The sequence below is a fragment of the Electrona antarctica genome (assembly GCF_951216825.1).
Source record: "Electrona antarctica genome assembly, chromosome: 20".
In the NCBI taxonomy this organism is placed as follows: Eukaryota; Metazoa; Chordata; class Actinopteri; order Myctophiformes; family Myctophidae; genus Electrona; species Electrona antarctica.
Genome location: NC_136801.1, coordinates 35,661,303 through 35,680,166, shown reverse-complemented (window position 1 = coordinate 35,680,166; position 18,864 = coordinate 35,661,303). Strand labels below are relative to the sequence as shown.

At 45.2% G+C, this 18,864-nt stretch overlaps 2 protein-coding genes across 2 annotated transcripts; both read left to right on the top strand.

Annotated features, from left to right (window-relative positions):
• Window positions 1-495: 495 nt before the first annotated feature.
• LOC306912919 (protein transport protein Sec61 subunit gamma) lies at window positions 496-3,456 on the top strand (the record flags this gene model as incomplete). Its single annotated transcript, XM_079489379.1, has 3 exons — window positions 496-991; window positions 2,168-2,268; window positions 3,350-3,456. The coding sequence occupies exons 2-3, from the start codon at window positions 2,175-2,177 to the stop codon at window positions 3,454-3,456; spliced, it is 201 nt and encodes a 66-aa protein (XP_079345505.1). The 5' UTR covers window positions 496-991; window positions 2,168-2,174.
• Window positions 3,457-7,089: 3,633 nt separating this feature from the next.
• LOC306913301 (activin receptor type-2B-like) lies at window positions 7,090-18,448 on the top strand (the record flags this gene model as incomplete). The annotated part of the gene is made up of 12 exons (XM_079489891.1): window positions 7,090-7,147; window positions 9,580-9,811; window positions 11,890-11,996; window positions 12,282-12,390; window positions 12,796-12,868; window positions 13,001-13,138; window positions 13,392-13,535; window positions 13,986-14,134; window positions 14,862-14,976; window positions 15,961-16,096; window positions 16,961-17,091; window positions 18,224-18,448. The coding sequence occupies 12 exons, from the start codon at window positions 7,090-7,092 to the stop codon at window positions 18,446-18,448; spliced, it is 1,617 nt and encodes a 538-aa protein (XP_079346017.1).
• Window positions 18,449-18,864: the final 416 nt, after the last annotated feature.

The window sequence follows — 18,864 nt, the reverse complement described above, 5'->3', positions numbered from 1 at the left end:
AGTATTGTACCTGGCAGGTCATGTGGGGACAAGTGACATCACAGGAGAGCAGTCCAAGGCAAGGAAGGAAATGAAATGAAATGAAATGAAATCTATATTTACCCAGGGTATCTGGGCTAAGCTCAAGAACTTGTTTCCAGCCAGGCCCTGCTCATAGAACACATTTCATCGTAGTGGTTGATGCCTTGTTCAAGGGCATTTCAGCGGTGGTAATTTTAACGTGTCGGACGGCTGATTCGAACTGGGAACCTTCCGGTATCTAGACCGCGCCGCTATCCGTTCGGCCACCGCTTCTAGGTGGTCTGGAGAGTTAGAGGGTAGGCTACTTGTAGGAGCCAAAATATACATTTAGCTTGTTTTTATTTTCTGTTTAGTTTTTTTCCCACGCTTGGTTTTGATGTTCCATTTCCTACTTAATTGATTAGCTCCTGCTCCTGCTAATCACCTTTAGTTATGTCAGCTGTGTGTCTGGGCAGTGGCCAGTGGCCATTCAGTGAGAGAACAATGGGGGTGAGCTCTACAGGCTCAATATTTTCTGTTGACCCGTTTAGCTTTTACGTTTACCTTTAAAGTTTACATACGTTTTCATGTATCAACCTTTTCAGTACATTTTGGACCTTATTATCATTCTGTCAATAAATCACCTTAACAGCCAGAGATTTTCTGGATTTGTTTGGAAACGCGTGACGCGTCATTCAGTTCCTGCCGACAGCTCAGCCTCATAGCACTACTTTAATTTGGTTTGACGGGAAGAAGTAGTCGCTACCAACAGTACTTTTATTCTGAAGAGATTGGCCGGAAGCGGAAGTCTTATCCGTGTTCACGTAGTCTCGCGTTACCATGGCTCGTCATCAGATCGAGAGTCGAGACATATCTATGAGCTCGAGCGCTACGTGTCCTTCCTTTTAGTTTAGTAGCTCTCTGACCGAAGACACGTTCACATCTACTGAACTACAAACCATCTACAGGACTCCAAACCATCAACAAACGGGTAAATGTATAAACACTAATATCTATCTGTAACTCTTAACCTGCTCCTTATTAGTATCACTAATATCATTTACGGGCCTTACGGCTAGTGACGATTTAAGCTCTCTAGTATGTACCTCTAGCATAGCCAGATCTACGACAGGGCAAGCTTACGACGCGTCATTTGTGAGCTTGGAAATCATCTGCTATGGTCGCTGCTTTACGCTTTGAATGCCCATATGTGTTTTAATGTTCGGTGAGGTTTAAAGTGATTATTGGTGTAAACTGTAAAGTTAGTGATTCTATTATAGATGCATTGATGATGAATTGAATACAGACAGGAGGACGGTCGACCTCAATGGAATCAAGCCATAGTGCTTTCTTGATTTGTCTTTTTTAGAACCCTTATATATCTGTACCCTTGTACCGTTTGTTTTGCAAATGTACTTAATACAGTATTCAATCAGTGTTCATTTTGTTGACTAGACGACTAGAAGACTAATATTTTGATATTTAGTCTACTGTATAGAGTAGAGTAGACCAAAGACTAAACTATTCCAGATGACTAAAATGGGACTAAAAACTAAATGGTGTATTCAAAAGACTAAAATGCTCACTGGTATGTCCTATCTGCTGAGTGGAATGTAAGATGTTATCCTATCTATTATACCTGTATACTGTATCTCAGGAATTCTCAAAGTGGGTGCCATGACGCAAGTCTGGGTGTACCTCAGAATACTTTGATAACATTTGGATTTTTATCAATGTCACTAGTGCTGCACGATTCTTGCTCAAATTGAGAATTGAATTGAGATCACGATTCTCAAACGATTATTTGTTTTTTTTTCTCCCATGAAAATATTTATTGTCTTTAGTCTGTAGTTAGTAGTTGCTGAACATTACTACATTCAAACTGTGGCACCTGGAGCCAACTACTGTTGCTTTAAAGTTTAAACAGACAACATCAAAGTGCTCGACTTAAACCTCTCTTAAAGTCTACAGTACGTCTCTAAAGTCTCTTCACCAAAATAGCCGATCTATAAGCTCACAACGTGTCACACCGTGTTGTGAGCTTGTAGATCGTCTATTTTTGGTTTGTTTCAAGTCCAGTGTTTTCCTCGTGACTAGGGCTAACGTATATAGATACTGTAATCCTGTATGTATAACATATTGACGCTGTCCTCTCTGTTCACCACAGCAGCATCATGGATCAGGTCATGCAGTTTGTGGAGCCCAGCCGGCAGTTCGTCAAAGACTCCATCAGGCTGGTGAAGAGATGCACCAAACCAGACCGAAAAGGTACCATTAAACTCTCTTATGCCGTCTTGTCCTTCTGCTTAGTGTGTTCATCTTTCTCTTATGCCGTCTTATCCTTCTGCTTGTGTGTTTCACTACTATATACCAGCCATATGAACCTCCTAGAACCCTGAGGTCATCTGGGGCTGGCCTACTAATTGTTCACCCCATATTTGGAACAAAACATGGTGAAGCAACATTTCACCATTGGGTTACATTACGAAATCCCCAACCATAGCTGTTTTTAAGTCCAATTTAAAAACATGTTTTATTTAACATTGCCTATCCTAATGATGTATAATAATAGCTAGGTCTTGCCTTGGCTTTAAATGAGCTGTGTTTTTTATCAAAGGTGGGAGTATTTGTTCTAATTTATATGCGCTGTATCTTATTTTAATTTGTATCTATTATAATCTGTATTCATTTTTAAAGTGCACTGTTGCACTCTATTTGTTTTTATTTTGTAAAGCACTTTGAATTGCCTTGTGTATGAAAGGTGCTATGTAAATGAAATTGCCTTGCCTTCCTAGTTCTCAGCCTTTTCAGGCCCCCCAAAATAATCCTATTTGAACTACCCTCCCTGACAACTCAGGGTGGGTAGTTCAAATAGGATTATTTTGAAATGTTATTTTGAAATGTTTTCTTGTGAGTTGAGGCATTACCTTAGTTTGACTTCCAACACTGTGAGGTGTTGTGAGCTTGTAGATCGATTTCTTATATTATTGACAAATTGGCCAATGCTGACCAGTTTCTGTAGTGTCGGTATGTGTTGCGCTCCACCTCAGCAATCCATCTCCCAGAGGTCTAGCGCATTGAAACGGGGATAGACTCCCGCACCCTGGCTGATGCGACAATAAACTGACTTAGTGTAGTTTGTTGATTAGTTTTGATGCAGTAATGGTCTTTTCTTTTTTTGTCTTAAGTCCTTAAATTGTCACGTCACTGTCATCTGGGGACCCCCTTACAATCCGGGGGTCCCGACTCACAAGTTGAGAACCACTGCTATATGAACCATGCTACTCACAATGCAAATGAAAGTTTAGTTAGTAATGATTGTATGTCCACATTGTTTTTCTCCATGCAGAGTTTCAGAAGATTGCCATGGCCACAGCAATCGGGTTCGCCATCATGGGCTTCATTGGGTTCTTCGTCAAGCTCATCCACATTCCCATCAACAACATCATCGTGTAAGTATCCATTACATTACATCACCGTGTGCGTATCCATGCCAGGAAAGAATTGAATGAATGTAATGGAAACTATTACAACAGGAGACTAGGGGTGCAAAAATCTATAATTTAACCCAGTAAAACCGATTCAAATTCAGTCATTTTAGATTTTAGCGTTCGCTATTCAAAAATAGCAGATTTCAAGCTTGCAGTGCGCCACTTCGTGCAGCGCTGTGACCTTGTACATCTGCTATTTATTTTTTTCATTTTTGAAAGAATCTTGAAAGTGTACTGTGAACTACTGATTTTAGAAGGCATGTTTAGAATCGGCCTCTGGAGGGTGGGGTCTGTAGCGCTGTCGCCTCACAGCTAGAAGGTCCTGGTTTCGATTCCCGCTGTGGGCACTGGGGGCGTGTTCTCTCCTCTGCGTCATCAGTGCCCATACCCTGAGTGGGGTTGGCAAAAAGGTTCTTTTCTGTGTGGAGTTTGCATTCTCCCCGTGTCCCCCATGGTAGGTACCCTACCCTCACAAAAAAGTTAAAAACATGCAATAATCCTGGTCTCTACTGGGGAAACTCCCCCCTGTCAGGTGAAAACTTGGTCAGTCCGTTGCTCTCCCCAGGTTGGCAGAGGAAGTGTAGCACCCAGGATTACATTAGATACACTAGGTGGGGAAAAAAAGGGTTGCAATTTTTTGGGATAAAAAAAAAGGAATCTGCCTCAGGTCTTCATGGGTTAATGGATCCCTACTAGATTGGTGCTGCACATGAATCTATATCGACTCACGAACAACACGGCGGCCTCGCAATGCTTAAGTGAGCTTGTAGATCTGCCATTTTCTGTATTTCTGCATGACACCTTTGTACGTCAAAAAATGGGAGACTAATCAATTTAGTCCATTATAAAAAAGAAATCCGAACTATTCATGTTGTTTCATTGATGCCAATGTCTCTCTCTATGCAATTAATTGATTTATTTAAGTATTTGATAGAATACTATAGCTGCAACAATAATGAATAGTTGCAGCCCTGTTGTAAACTGATGTTAAGTGATCTATGTTCCATTCCTCCTGCTAATAATGGCTTCTTTTGTTCTCCAGGGGCGGCTGAACTACAATACCCAGAGGGCGGAGGCAGGAACTACAAGACCCAGGAACTACAAGACCCAGAGCTAGGACTGGCACCATGTGTTATATAATGGTGTTGGGACTGAGCGTATAAGGAATAATGTTATTTTTTACATTCTGTACATTTGTATTTGACTGATTTAATAAACCAATGGCCATGGAATCCAATGCATTCGTTCTGTTGTGAGTGACTGTGTACAAAAACATATTTTAAAGAGGAAACAGAGCACCCTCCAGTCAAACTCTGTTGGTTAAGGTCATATTGTTCAGATTACTGCTTTATATCGTTCGGATCATGTACAACCTAAGGCAGCCGTTCTCAACCTTTTCAGGCCGCAACCCCCCAAAGTAATCTTATTTGAACCCTGACCAAAAGTAATAATCATATTTGAACCCTGACCCAAAGTAATCCTATTTGAACCCTGACCCCTACCCTGACAAGTGCTTGGAATTGCGTTTGACTCTGTTCCGCAGATGCATTCTGTGAAAATAGCTGACGTGGTGGGCATGTAAATCATCTACTTTTGCCTCTAGGTATTAATATTTGACAATTTGGTCAGTTAATTTTGTCCCTTAAAGAACCCCCTTTGAGAACGACTAACACATTTGCACACTATTCACTAAAAAGGCAATCGGGTGAGCTTTGATAACAAAGTTGACCTCGGGTGTATTGGAAAAACTAACTTTAAAATGAACTGTTAATATGAATAAAACGGGTGGTGGTGTCTAGCCTCTACTACAGACCCAGCTGTGCTGTGGCTAACGGCATTTATACAACTTATTAAATATGTATAGTGTCACTGACTCATTGGTAAAATATTCAATTTTAACACCTTGATTGAAGTTCAGCACACTAAGTTATGGCATAACGTAACTTATGGCAGTGGTTTTAAACCGTTTTTCATATATCAAGGTCCATGATTGATTCTGCATTTGAGCCACGGACCACCATTTGATGAGATTCAGCCTCAAACCAAAAACGTAGACTATTTTGTTATCGTTGGATACGATTCTTTCCACAATCCCATGCTGTGCTGATGTTGGTACCATAGGAGAAACAGGCAATTCTTCTACATTCTCTAATTGTGTATAGACTTCTTGTAAATGTTTAATGTCATTACTTATTGTAAATTAAGTAATCATAATTAGGGATGTCCCGATCACATTTTTTTGCTCCCGGTCCGATTCCGATCATTTGATTTTGAGCATCTGCCGATACTGATTTTTCCTGATCCGATATTTATATTTTATAACACGTTTATGCCATATCACAATAGTACAATATCCCAAATCACAGACCATTTCCAGTCTAATATGATATGGATATAATCTTGATACTAGGGATGTCCCGATCATGTTTTTTTGGCTCCCGATCCGATTCCGATCATTTGAAAATGAACAACCCTAATAATATTCTATTATATGATGTATAGGAATGAAGAAAAAAAATCACAACTCTATTTTGCCAATTCAGATAGTAGCATGTGTTACTTTGTGGGTATTTCTTGAACCCCCAAAGGACTATCTCCATCTGCTCACTCTCTCTCTCTCATACTCTTTGTCTCACAGTCACACCCACACGCACGCAATATGTGCACGCACGCGCGCGCGCACACACACACACACACACACACACACACACTCTTTGTGCTGAGAGAAAGAGAAAGTGCTGATTGAACTATATGTGAGTGTGCGCATAATGATGCCCGTGCCTATATGTGTGTGCGTGCGTGCGTGCATTCTGAACAGGACAGATGTTGTCTGGACAACCCCTCTCTCTCTCTCCCCCCAACTTGCCCCAAGTTGGGTTCAGTTCAGTCTTCTTGCTCGAGGAGGTGGACCGACAACCTGGAGGAAAGAGAGAGAAAGAAAGAAGTTGGTGGTTCGAGTCTGTTTATTTAATTTTTTCACCTCAAATGGATTTGAAAGCGTGAAACCCGTTTTTTTACTCACTCACTCACTCACTCACTCACTCACTCACGCATACACGCACACACACAGAGATGTTGTGGCGTGGAGATGCGGCGCTAGCTGTAAATATGTTCTGAACCCAATTCACTATTCCAATCTGGATGCGAAGTTCTGGACCAATAGGAGCTAGCTTGGTTCTGGACCAATAGGAGCTTGGTTCTGGACGTGTATAGGCTATGCAGTTCTGGACAAATAGGAGTTTGGTTCTGGATGTGTATAGGCTACAGTTCTGGACCAATAGGAGGTTGGTTCTGGACATATAGGCTACAGTTCTGGACCAATAGGAGGTTGGTTCTGGACATATAGGCTACAGTTCTGGACCAATAGGAGGTTGGTTCTGGACATATAGGCTACAGTGCTGGACCAAAAGGGAATTAAGATGATGTTCTGGATGTGAAGGATCTGCATTTGGATGTAATGTTCTGACATTCTGGACCAGCGTGTAAGGACTGTGTGGACCAATAAGAGACCATATAGCGAGTATACTTCTTCCCCATCACTGCATGCCAATAGGAATGATGTTCTGGACGTAGGATACATTTCTGGGCCAATTGGATCATGTTCTGGACTTCCGGGGCCACCGTGGCTCTTCTGCTGTTGGAGACTCTGTTTGAAGGTATAAACCGTTCTGTGATTATAGGAATTTATTTCTTGCCGAAATTTGCCAAAAATAGCAGATCTATGAGTTTGGGTGGTTAAAGTATAGCATTTCTGCATTGCAGTGTTGATATACTTCACTCAAGTAAAACATGCAAGTACGTTTTTCCAACACTGAGTGGGGGTCACACACACACACACCACACACACACACACACACACACACACACACACACGCACACACACACACACACATTGAAGACCCCTGATTTAAAGTGAGATAGTCAAAGGGGGCGGGGCAGTGCGTTTCTATGGCTCTGTCCTTATGTCACAAACCATTGTCTTGGAGTTGGGGCCCCTGTCTGGGAAAGAGTGTGCGTTCGTGCGTGCGTGCGTGCGTGGTGTGTGTGTGTGCGTGCGTGCGTGTGTGCATGGTGTGTGTGTGTGTGTGTGTGTGTGTGTGTGTGTGTGTGTGTGTGTGTGTGTGTGTGTGTGTGTGTGTGTGTGTGTGTGTGTGTGTGTGTGTGTGTGGTATTTTGACCCGGACAGATGTCTCTCTCTCTCTCTCTCTCTCTCTCTCTCTCTCTCTCTCTCTCTCATAATAATATAATAAATGTAATATCGTAATAACACTAATTGTCATAGTTTACTTATAGCCTACTTATGATGCGTTCTATTTTGTTTCATTGAGAACATGCATTATAGTGTGATTATAAGTCACTATGAGTATAGGTCAGAGTAGGCCTATACTTTAAGTCAGAGGTTCTCAAAGTGGGGTCTGGGGACCACCCGGGGGCCTTGGAGGGGTTCCGCGGGGTCCAATTGTAACACATGAAAGTGCTCTACAGGCTCACAATGTGGCGCACTGTGCCGCAAGGTTGTGAGCTTGTAGACCTGCTATTTTCAAAAAGATTTTAATACAAGTACATTTTGATGCTAATACATTTGTACTGAAAAATACGTAAACTTTTTTCCACAACTGTCTGTTTCTGGTGAAAATGTAAGTAATTTGATGGTGGTAACATCCCTGCCCTCTGTCTGTGGGCCGTACTCTGCTTGCCAGATGCGTGTGTGTGTGTGTGTCTGTGTGTGTGTGCGTGTGTGTGCGTGCGTGTGTGTGTGTGTGCGTGCGTGCGTGCGTGCGTGCGTGCGTGCGTGCGTGCGTGTCTTTCTGATGCAAAGTGACCACATATAGCTCTTTATCCAAACCGAGACATGTCACAAGGTCACACACACACACACACACGCACACAAGCACACATATTTGCATTTCACACAATCACATTAACAGCTTTTGTCACGTTCACACCAACACATCTGATTCTCTGTCTCATACGCTCTGCAGTTCATAGCATGACTCCTCTAGTCTACCTGACATCCCTCACATAACCCAGACTGATGTTTTCCTATCATTTCCAATGTTTTATTTAGTCCACTGTGCCCTAACCATAAATGTGCTAATACTAGTGCTTCTCTTCTGTCTCCAACATTAGTTTCAGGGTTTTTTTACCAAGTACTACTAGGCTGTACACCACCTCAATTCCTTTTTGCATTGCCGTATGATCCGGTCGGGAGCAGATGATATCGTTACGTCATGTTGTAGTCATTGTTTTGTAGTCATCAGGCAGGAACCATCAATCTGGAACTTCCTTTCCCTAAAACCGATTTTTCCCAATAAATGCTGCAGGCTATATGAGAGAACGAGTCACGCTTTGAATGTTTTTTCTTTCCGGTTTGAGGGAAAGGAAGTTCCAGATTGAGGGTTTCCGGCCTGATGACTATACAAAACAATGACTACAACATGACGTAACGATATCATCGTCTCCCGATCGGATCACACAGCAATTTTATAACACAGACCAGGCTTTCCTCCGAGGTGGAAAGCCTGGTGAAGCGAAGTTAGGTCCCTAACAGACACTCAAATCAGGCTTCTGGCCAAACAGAGGCCTGAAACCTGGTCACCCCTTTTATGAACTACCCTTATAGGGGTAGTGCATAAGTCACTTTTAATCCTGATCTATTAATTCTGTGAAATGCCTATACACATACAACTAAATGACTGCTTAACTAGACAAAGTGCACCTCAGAAGCAGGTCTCCGGCTCTCCGCCAGGTCAGGTACAGGTTATTGTGGGCTGGAAGCCAATCTTAGCCAGAATGGAAGCTAGTGGAATATAAAGAATCTGAAAGACCCGGTGGACATACATGTATACACACGCAGTGAAGTCTATGTCACAAACATAGACACAAAGCTACGCGTTGGAGCGATTAGCAGTGCTCAAAAACACAATATAAAAATATTTAACAAGGCATATAGGAGCCTAGAAAAGCCTGCTGATTCACAATACAGCATATTTTGACATATCCTTCTGGTTGTTTTGGGGTCAATCAATCAATCAATCAATCAACCAACCAACCAACCAACCAATCCCCCCTCTCCTCTCCTCTGTAGTGTCAGTGTGTGGGGGGCGGGCCGTCCAGACCAGTGAGTGTGTGTACTACAATGTGAACCATGAGCTGGAGCACACCAACCAGAGCGGGGTGGAGCGCTGCGAGGACGAAGCATCATCAGGGGAGAAGGACAACAAGCGCTCTCACTGCTACGCCTCCTGGACCAACTCCACGGGCGCCATACAGCTGGTGAAGAAGGGCTGCTGGCTGGACGACTTCAACTGCTACGACAGGTATATATATGTGATATGCAGTTCTAGTGTGATTGGCTGTAGAGATTCAATCAATCAATCAATCAATCAAAACTTTATTTGTATCTTGTATAGCACATTTCATACAGCAAGTGCAACCCAATGTGCTTCACAGATTTACAAATATAAAAGACATTAAAGGAAATGGAAAAAACAAAGAAGGAAAAAGAAAACATTGGAAAACATTACAAATAAACCTAAAACAAGGATAATGATATGACCTAATTAAAAGCAATGCTAAAAAGGTATGTCTTAAGGTTTCTTTTAAAAATGTCCGTGGATTCAGAGAGCCGCAGGTTTACAGGCAGGCTGTTCCACATTATAGGACCATAATAGCTAAAGGCTGCTTCTCCATGCCTTTTAGTTTTAGGTCTAGTCTTAGGAACCTCTAAAAGACCAGATTGAAGGTTATTCCTTCCTATAGTATCATTTTGTAACTATGCTTAACCCTGACCCTATAATACTTAAAGGAGAATTTCAGACTAGAAGGCTTTCTTACCTTTATGTGTAGTTGTTACGTCCCCACCAAAGTGGGGTGTTATTTTGTGCAGATATAAATATTGCACAAATATATTTGTGCAATATTTTGGGGAAATAGCCACAAAAAATGTTTTTTGCCCTCAATTAATTGAATTGAATTGAATGGGGCATTGGGTTTTAGTGCTAATTCGCTTATTTCCATCGCTTACTTATTTCGATGGAAATAAGCAAATTAGCACTAAACCCCAACCCCCATTGAGGGATTATGGTAGGGGAAATAGCCAATAATGCGCTTTTGCACAAAATAACCTCTTTGGTGGGGACGTAACAACTACAAACTAGAAAAAGTGCCCTTCTGGGCACAGGTCTCCACCAGGAGGATAGGACTGTGTGAGATGTTTGTCAAAATGTTTAGGAGTAATATAAACATGAAAAGGGTGGGATATATTCCTCAGCCTAGTAAGACAATGTGTGAAAGATTTCACGTAAATTGCATGCTGCGTTCATGATTTGAGGCTTTTGTTCAAAACGGGGCAATCTTGCAAACTGTGAAAGCCAATTATAGCAAATTAGGATGGAATATGAAATATCGGACAGATCCGACGTGAGCACATGACCATAGAGATACTGTGTAACGATTTGCGAGATTTTTGGACAGAATCTGGAGGAGTAATATAAAAAAATGTGTTTTACAAAAGTCGGCCTCCTGGTGGCGCTATAAAAGGCAGATGCGGAAAATGCAGGTCAAAGGTTTGTCCTTGGCCTCTGGGAGTGTGCATGCAACGTTTCACGCAGATCGGTGCAGTTTTAGGTAAAAAATGTGAAAAGCTGCCTCATGGTGGCGCTATAACAGGCCGTTCTGGAAAATGCGGGGCAGAGGTTCATCGTTGGCATCCAGGGAGTGTGTGTGCAAAGTTTGGCATCGACCGGGTTAGCGGTGCCGGAGATTAGCTGGTAACGGACGGACGGAAGGACGGACGGACACACACACACACGGACGGAGTGCAAAACATACTCTCTCCCCATGCCTTCGGCCTGGTGGAGACAATAAAGGTAAGAAAGCCTTCTAGGCCGAAATTCTCCTTTAAGTCTAACCTTAACCTTAGGAAAACTATGCCTAATCCTATACCTTAGCCCCCTGCTCCCCTCGAACCCTAACCTCAGTAAAACTATGCCTAATCCTATACCTTAGCCCCCTGCTCCCCTCGAACCCTAACCTCAGTAAAACTATGCCTAACTCTAAGACAATTAAGTCATTTTATGTTGGATTGTGCTTTGTTGAAAATAGCAGATCTACAAGCTCACAATGCATTGCACTGGGACGCGTTGTGAGCTTGTAGATCGGCAATTTTCAGCATGAAACCAATTCACTCAGGGCAACTCAAGAATGGATGGTATATATATTTATTGAATATAAAATTAGCAATATATTTATTATGGTTTGGCGATGAATTGGATTTGCTTTTCAGGTACTGAGATCAAGCGCATCAGTCCCAACCATAGGGACTCCGAATCCCCCCGTACCTAAACAGCGACTGCTTGCGTGCGTGCATGCATGTGTATGTGCATGTGTGTTGTAGATCGGAGTGTGTAGCAACAGAGGACAGTCCCCAGGTCTTCTTCTGTTGTTGTGAGGGAAACGTCTGCAATGAACACTTCACACACCTGCCTGACATCCCAGCACCAGGTGAGTGTGTGCGTGCGTGTGTGTGTGTGTGTGTGTGTGTGTGTGTGTGTGTGTGAGAGTGTGAGTGTGTGCATGCGTGCACGTGTGCGTGTGCGTGCGTGGGTTCAAAAGTTATTTGCATGAGTCGCTATAGCAAGTATAAGTATTACGTGCATGCAAGCGTGCGTGCATGCGTGCAAGCAAGTATAAGTCACCTCCTCACCACCTACAAGTCACCTCCTCACCACCTACAAGTCACTGCATAACCTCCCCCCCCCCTCCCCCTACCTCTCTGCTCTCCTCGAGCCACACGCCCCTTCCCGCTCCCTCAGGTCCAGCGATGGAATGCTCTCCCCAAACACATACGAGACTCTCCCTCACTTCCTACCTTCAAAACCGCACTGAAAACCCACCTGTTCAAAATCGCATGTCCAAGCTGACGTGTTTTTAAACTTGTTACATGCACTGTTCTTATTGGTTTTACTCTTTTAATTGTTTTTCTAATAAAGTTGTCCTTTTGTTGTCCCCCCCTGGCCCCCACACATGTAAAGTGTCTTTGAGTGTTATATAAGTGCTATATAAGTCCCAGATATTAATATATTATTATTATTATTATTATTATTATTATAAGTATTAAGTAAGAGTGTGTGTGCGTGCGTGCTTGCGTGCGTGCGTGCGTGCATGCAAGCAAGTATAAGTATTAAGTAAGAGTGTGTGTGTGTGTGCGTGCGTGCGTGCGTGCCGTGTGTTCAGGTCCAGGCTCCAGCAGTTTGCAGGGCAGTGTGTTGGTGTACTCTCTGCTGCTCTTCTGCATGTTCAGCCTGCTGCTCACTAGCGCCCTCTGGAGGTGCACGCACCATAAACTTCCTTATGGACACGAGCACATGGTCAAGGTACACACACACACACACACACACACACACACACACACACACACACACACACACACACACACACACACACACACACACACAGCAACAGATATAAGAAAACACAGCAATCTCTCTCTCTCTCTCTCTCTCCAGGGCTGTGCACCATCCTCTCCCCTGGTAGGACTGAGGCCGTTGCAGTTGCTGGAGGTGAAAGCTAGGGGACGCTTTGGATGCGTGTGGAAAGGCCAGATGATGAATGAATACGTAGCGGTCAAGATCTTCCCACTGCAGGTGCATTAATTCATATATCATAATACAACATTATTGCGACGGCAGGTCGCATTTACTATGAAATCTGGCATTTCCCATCAGTCCGTCCATCCGTCATCCATTCCGGACTTTCACTCATAACAGAGAATTTCTACATATAACAGTATTGATACTTTTACTTAAGTACAGGCTAAAACATGCGAGTACTTTTTCCACCAGTGACGAAGGGTCAAAATGAACGGTGGAATGTTTGTGGTCATGTTTTGTCTTCCAGGACAGACAGTCGTGGGCGAACGAGACGGCCATTTTCCAGACGCCAGGAATGAGCCACGACAACATTCTGAGATTCATCGCCGCCGAGCGGAGAGGAACCGACATGGACATGGAACTGTGGCTCCTTACCGAATACCATGAGCTGGTGAGAGGAGAGGAGAGGAAGAGGGAGAGGAAGAGGAAGAGGAAGAGGAAGAGGAAGAGGAGAGGAGAGGAGAGGAGAGGAGAGGGAGAGGGAGAGGGGAGGGGAGGGGAGGGGAGGGGAGGGGAGGGGAGGCAGAGGGAGAGGGAGAGGGAGAGGGGAGAGGAGAGGAGAGGAGAGGCGCTGGGTGACCTAAATGTCACAGCTGCGCAGCCTAATAATGGGGAGGCGGTGGCTCAGGGGTAGAGTGGCCGGATGGGAACCGCAAGGTTCCCAGTTCAAACCCATAGGCTCCCCAGAGTTAGTGTCGAAGTGTCCTTGAGCAAGACTGAACGAAGGTTTCCGGGTGTTTTAGTCTCTTCGTTTTTAATAAAGATAACTGTAACACTAAATAACTACTGTGGTGTGTGTGTGTGTGCGTGTGTGCGTGTGTGTGTGCGTGCGTGCGTGCAGGGCTCTCTGTCAGACTACCTGAAGGCCAACGCGGTGTCGTGGACAGAGCTGTGTCTCATAGCAGAGAGCATGTGCAGAGGTCTGTCCTATCTGCACGAGGACGTCCCCCAACGCAAGGGACGAGCCCCCAAACCGGCCGTCGCTCACAGGTATGTTCAGTCCCCCAAACGCAAGGGACGAGCCCCCAAACCGGCCGTCGCTCACAGGTACGTTCAGTCCCCCAAACGCAAGGGACGAGCCCCCAAACCGTCCGTCGCCCAAAGGTACGTTCAGTCCCCCAAACGCAAGGGACGAGCCCCCAAACCGTCCGTCGCCCACAGGTACGCTCAGTCCCCCAACGCAAGGGACGAGCCCCCAAACCGTCCGTCGCCCAAAGGTACGTTCAGTCCCCCAAACGCAAGGGAGGAGCCCCCAAACCGTCCGTCGCCCACAGGTACGCTCAGTCCCCCAACGTAAGGGACGAGCCCCCAAACCGGCCGTCGCTCACAGGTACGTTCAGTCCCCCAACGCAGGGGACGAGCCCCCAAACCGGCCGTCGCTCACAGGTACGTTCAGTCCCCCAAACGCAAGGGACGAGCCCCCAAACCGTCCGTCGCTCACAGGTACGCTCAGTCCCCCAACGCAAGGGACGAGCCCCCAAACCGTCCGTCGCCCACAGGTATGTTCAGTGAAAAAGTGTTTTATTCATACAGGGGTTTTCAACCTTTTTAATTTCATTATTATTTATTCTACGTTTGAGCTGCAGACCACCTTTTGACGAGACTACCTGAAGGTCCCCGGAATAGTAATTGCTCTGTTTGTTCTTCATGTACAGTGTTTATATAGCCTATACCATTTACAATTTTCTCTCTCTCTCTCTCTCTCTCTCTCTCTCAGGGACTTTAAGAGTAAGAACGTGATGCTGAGGACAGACCTGACAGCAGTGATCGGTGACTTTGGGCTGGCTGTGTGCTTTGAGCCGGGGAAGCCTCCGGGGGAAATCCATGGACAGGTTAGGAAGTTATAGGAACAAACATAACCCTGAAACATCACCCTGCAGTATACTTCACCCTGTCCTGCGCACCGTGCTACATTTACAACGTTAACGTTTATGATAAATATAAAGTCACCCTCCGGGGTATTAGCATTAGCATTCCGTATTGTTCAATAAAAAGCATTATTATCCGACCGCCGGACAGTTTCTTCGTTTTTTCACTATATATGCTTTCAACTAAGCGCCCCATGGTTGGGAGGTGTATTGCACTCTGATACATTAAAACCTTTTGAGAAAATAGCCATGCACTGATCAGATTACATTTTATATTGAAGAATAAGGAATGCACGGGTGCTACAGAAACACTCGCCCGTGCAGAATTATAACATCCGTGGCCCCGGGGGTGAGCAACGACCACTATATTTTATATCTGAACCTTTCATGAAAGAAATGCCCTCTCCAGACCATGAATGGAACATTTATACTACATGATAAAATAAATGAAAATGCCCCCCCCCCTCCCTTTCTATGCCACACCTGACACTGCGCAAAAAACAAGGATTACAGGCAGATATACTAAATGTAGAGGCCATGTAAATCCAGTAAATTTACGGTTGAGTACGGTTGTTTACCAGCCTGGAATCAGCAAATCTACGGGTATGTATGTAGATGTCCGGCTCCGGCAGCATTCAGGAGAATTGCTTTCTTTCAAACTCCCCTGCACTCGAATTCGGCATTTTGCATTGAGATAATCTGTCTGTGTAGAAATCCATGAAGCACGGCCGCATCTTCAGTAGCTAAAAAGTGCAGGGTCGTGCCCCAATAATAGCTGATCTACAAGCTCTCAACGTGACTCGCTGTGAGGTTGTAGATCAGCTATTTTTGGCCAGAAGTTCCCCCTTTAGGGAATTTCAGCCCCTGCCTCTCTTAACATTCTCTGCACGTCGTGTGTGTGTGTGTGTGTGTGTGTGTGTGTGTGTGTGTGCACACGTGCGCGCGCAGGTGGGTACGTGGCGGTACATGGCTCCAGAGGTGTTAGAAGGTGCCGTTAACTTCCAGAGAGACGCCTTCCTCAGGATAGACATCTACGCTCTGGCCCTGGTGCTGTGGGAACTGCTGTCACGATGCAACACACACGGTACGGTATGGCACACACACACACACGCGTGCGCGCGCTCAACATCATAACATACAGTATATAGTTGACAATGACATACTGGTAAGACACAGCAGACATAAATCATGGGTATTAATGAAACAACGCCTCCTCCAAATTGAGCGGCTTCCTATAATGGCTGATACTGAGCAGTACCCATAGAAGTATAAAGAAGGATAGAGACTGAACAGGCACGAGGCACTTTCATGGAGGTGGACGGATGTTCATGACGTCATGTGAGTCAGCCCGGACCTCAGATCTGAGCTGCGCTTCCGCTCGCTCGTGCCATTGAGTTATAATGGTATACTTCCGGCAGTCTTCTGGGTGCTTCAAAACGCCACTGAGCAACTTCCACTGAAATGAATAGCTTGCTGTAACTCCGGTCCTCCCTCTATCCTTTTATAACCCTTATGGTACCTTGCTGGCTGCTTGGCTGGCCCTCCTTTTGAAGAGGCCGGCCTCTAATATCCAGGGGTGCGCATTACTTTTCTGTTGCGCCTGTTCTGAGAGGAGCACCTGGAGATGTTGCTGAACCCCTATAACAGTAGTCTGGCCCCGCCAGGCTACTGTAATTGCTCCCGATGTGCAGGTTGGTTCCTTGCATGGTTTCCTCCACCATCGGTGTATGAATGGGCGAATGTAATGCACAATCTATGTAAAGCGCTCTGGATAAAGGCACCATTTACCATTTACGCTATTCTTGCTGAAACGTACCTGTCTGACATACAACTGTACTTAGTCTGGAATAGTCTGGAATTCCACACTGTAAAAGAATACTTAAAGTAAAGAAAGGGTATTTGACCTGTGTGTGCGTTTGTGTGCGTTTGTGTGCGTTCCTGCGTTCAGGTCCAGTAGATGAGTACTTGCTACCGTTTGAGGAAGAGATTGGACCTCATCCCACATTGGAGGATTTACAGGAAGTGGTCGTGAACAAGAAGATGAGACCCGCCTTCAAAGAGGACTGGCTGAAACACAACGTGAGCACGCACGCACACGCACACGCACACGCACACACACACACACACACACACACACACACACACACACACACACACACACACACACACACACACACACAATTTTCAAATATTCCTCGAATATGGGGAAAAAAATAACATGCACACACAAGTATTGGAATTATTTGCCTGTGGGTCATGTTACTACCTTATGACCTTATATAGGGTCTTGAGTAACATAATGTGGCTATCAAGGATCACAAACCAGGGTTACAAAAAAGTGTACATTTGAGGAAATAGTTTTACAGTGGCTAGAAGATAGGGCAAGCATATAAGACGTCAGGGTGGCCAAGGCCAAAACAACAAACAAAACCCCAAACCTACCTGGAAAGAAAAGGAGCTAAGCTACACCAAAAATAAATTACAATATAAGCTCCCTGACTAAACAAAATCAATGGGTCAAAAGGGGGAATAAAATAAATGGCAGCACACCCTTACCAAGCTTCCCTCTTCGGAACACAAGAGAAAAGATAGCCTACTGTGGTCTGTACTTTAAGCACTCAGCAGATATGGCACACGTACAGCCTACACAGGATCAGCACAGGTGACAGATGGTAACAAGACTGATGAGGAGCTTCTCCCAGGCTTTTATGCTGGCTGATTGAGAATGAGGCCCAGGTGTCCCCAGACACCAAGCCACTCCTCCAATCTCCACTCCACCCTCAGAATCACCATGGAAATCACTGACAGTGGATTACACACAAACCAAACCAACATTATGGCCACATAGGGCCGTAACAGTCATCATGCTCCTGTAAGTCCTCAACTGTCTCTCTGCCTTTCGGTCTCTCTGTGGGGTTTGCATCAGGTGTGTGAAACAGTATAGAGGAATGTTGTGTCTGTCTGTCTGTCTGTCTGTCTGTCTGTCTGTCTGTCTGTCTGTCTGTCTGTCTGTCTGTCTGTCTGTCTGTCTGCCTGTCTGTCTGCCTGTCTGTCTGTCTGTCTGTCTGTCTGTCTGTCTGTCTGCCGGTTCGGTACCTGCTTGGTCCCGAGGTTCGGGACACACCCCTATAGCTGGGACTGTCTGTCTGTCGAGGAGTGCTGGGATCACCTGTCTGTCTGTCTCTCTGCCTGTCTGTCTGTCTGTCTGCAGGGTGCGTGCCAGGTGTGTGAGACAGTCGAGGAGTGCTGGGATCATGACGCCGAGGCCCGTCTGTCTGCCGGCTGCGTGGAGGAGAGGATCAGACATCTCCACAGCAACCCCGTCATTATAACCCCGCCTCCCTGCCAGCACAGCCACGCCCAGCCGTCGTGCGTGGCCCTGCCCCTTCCCGCGGTGACCAACGTTGACCCCGCCCACAAGGAGTCCTCTTTATGACGGATAGAAGAGTTGCGCCTCCATGTTTTGTTTGTTTTTGTTTGTTTTTTATGTTTTATTTTTATTATTTATTTTGTAACCCATTTTTTCACCCAGTGTCAATTATCTAATGTAATCTTGGGCGCTACACTTCCTCTGCCAACCTGGGGGGGCAGCGGACTGACCTCATGCTCCCTTCTATGCATGAGGAGAGTTTCCCCGGCCGGACGTAGCGTGTGGAAGGAACACGTTATTCCGACCAGTTCCTATCCCCTCCATCAGGCGCCCCGGCTGGCCAGGGGGAGGTAGGTTAGAGACCAGGATTACGGCAGGTTTTTGTGAGGGTACCTACCCTAGGGGACACGGGGAGAACATGCAAACTCCACACAGAAAGGTCCTTTCGCCAACCACGCCTCGGGTATGGGCATGGGTATGGA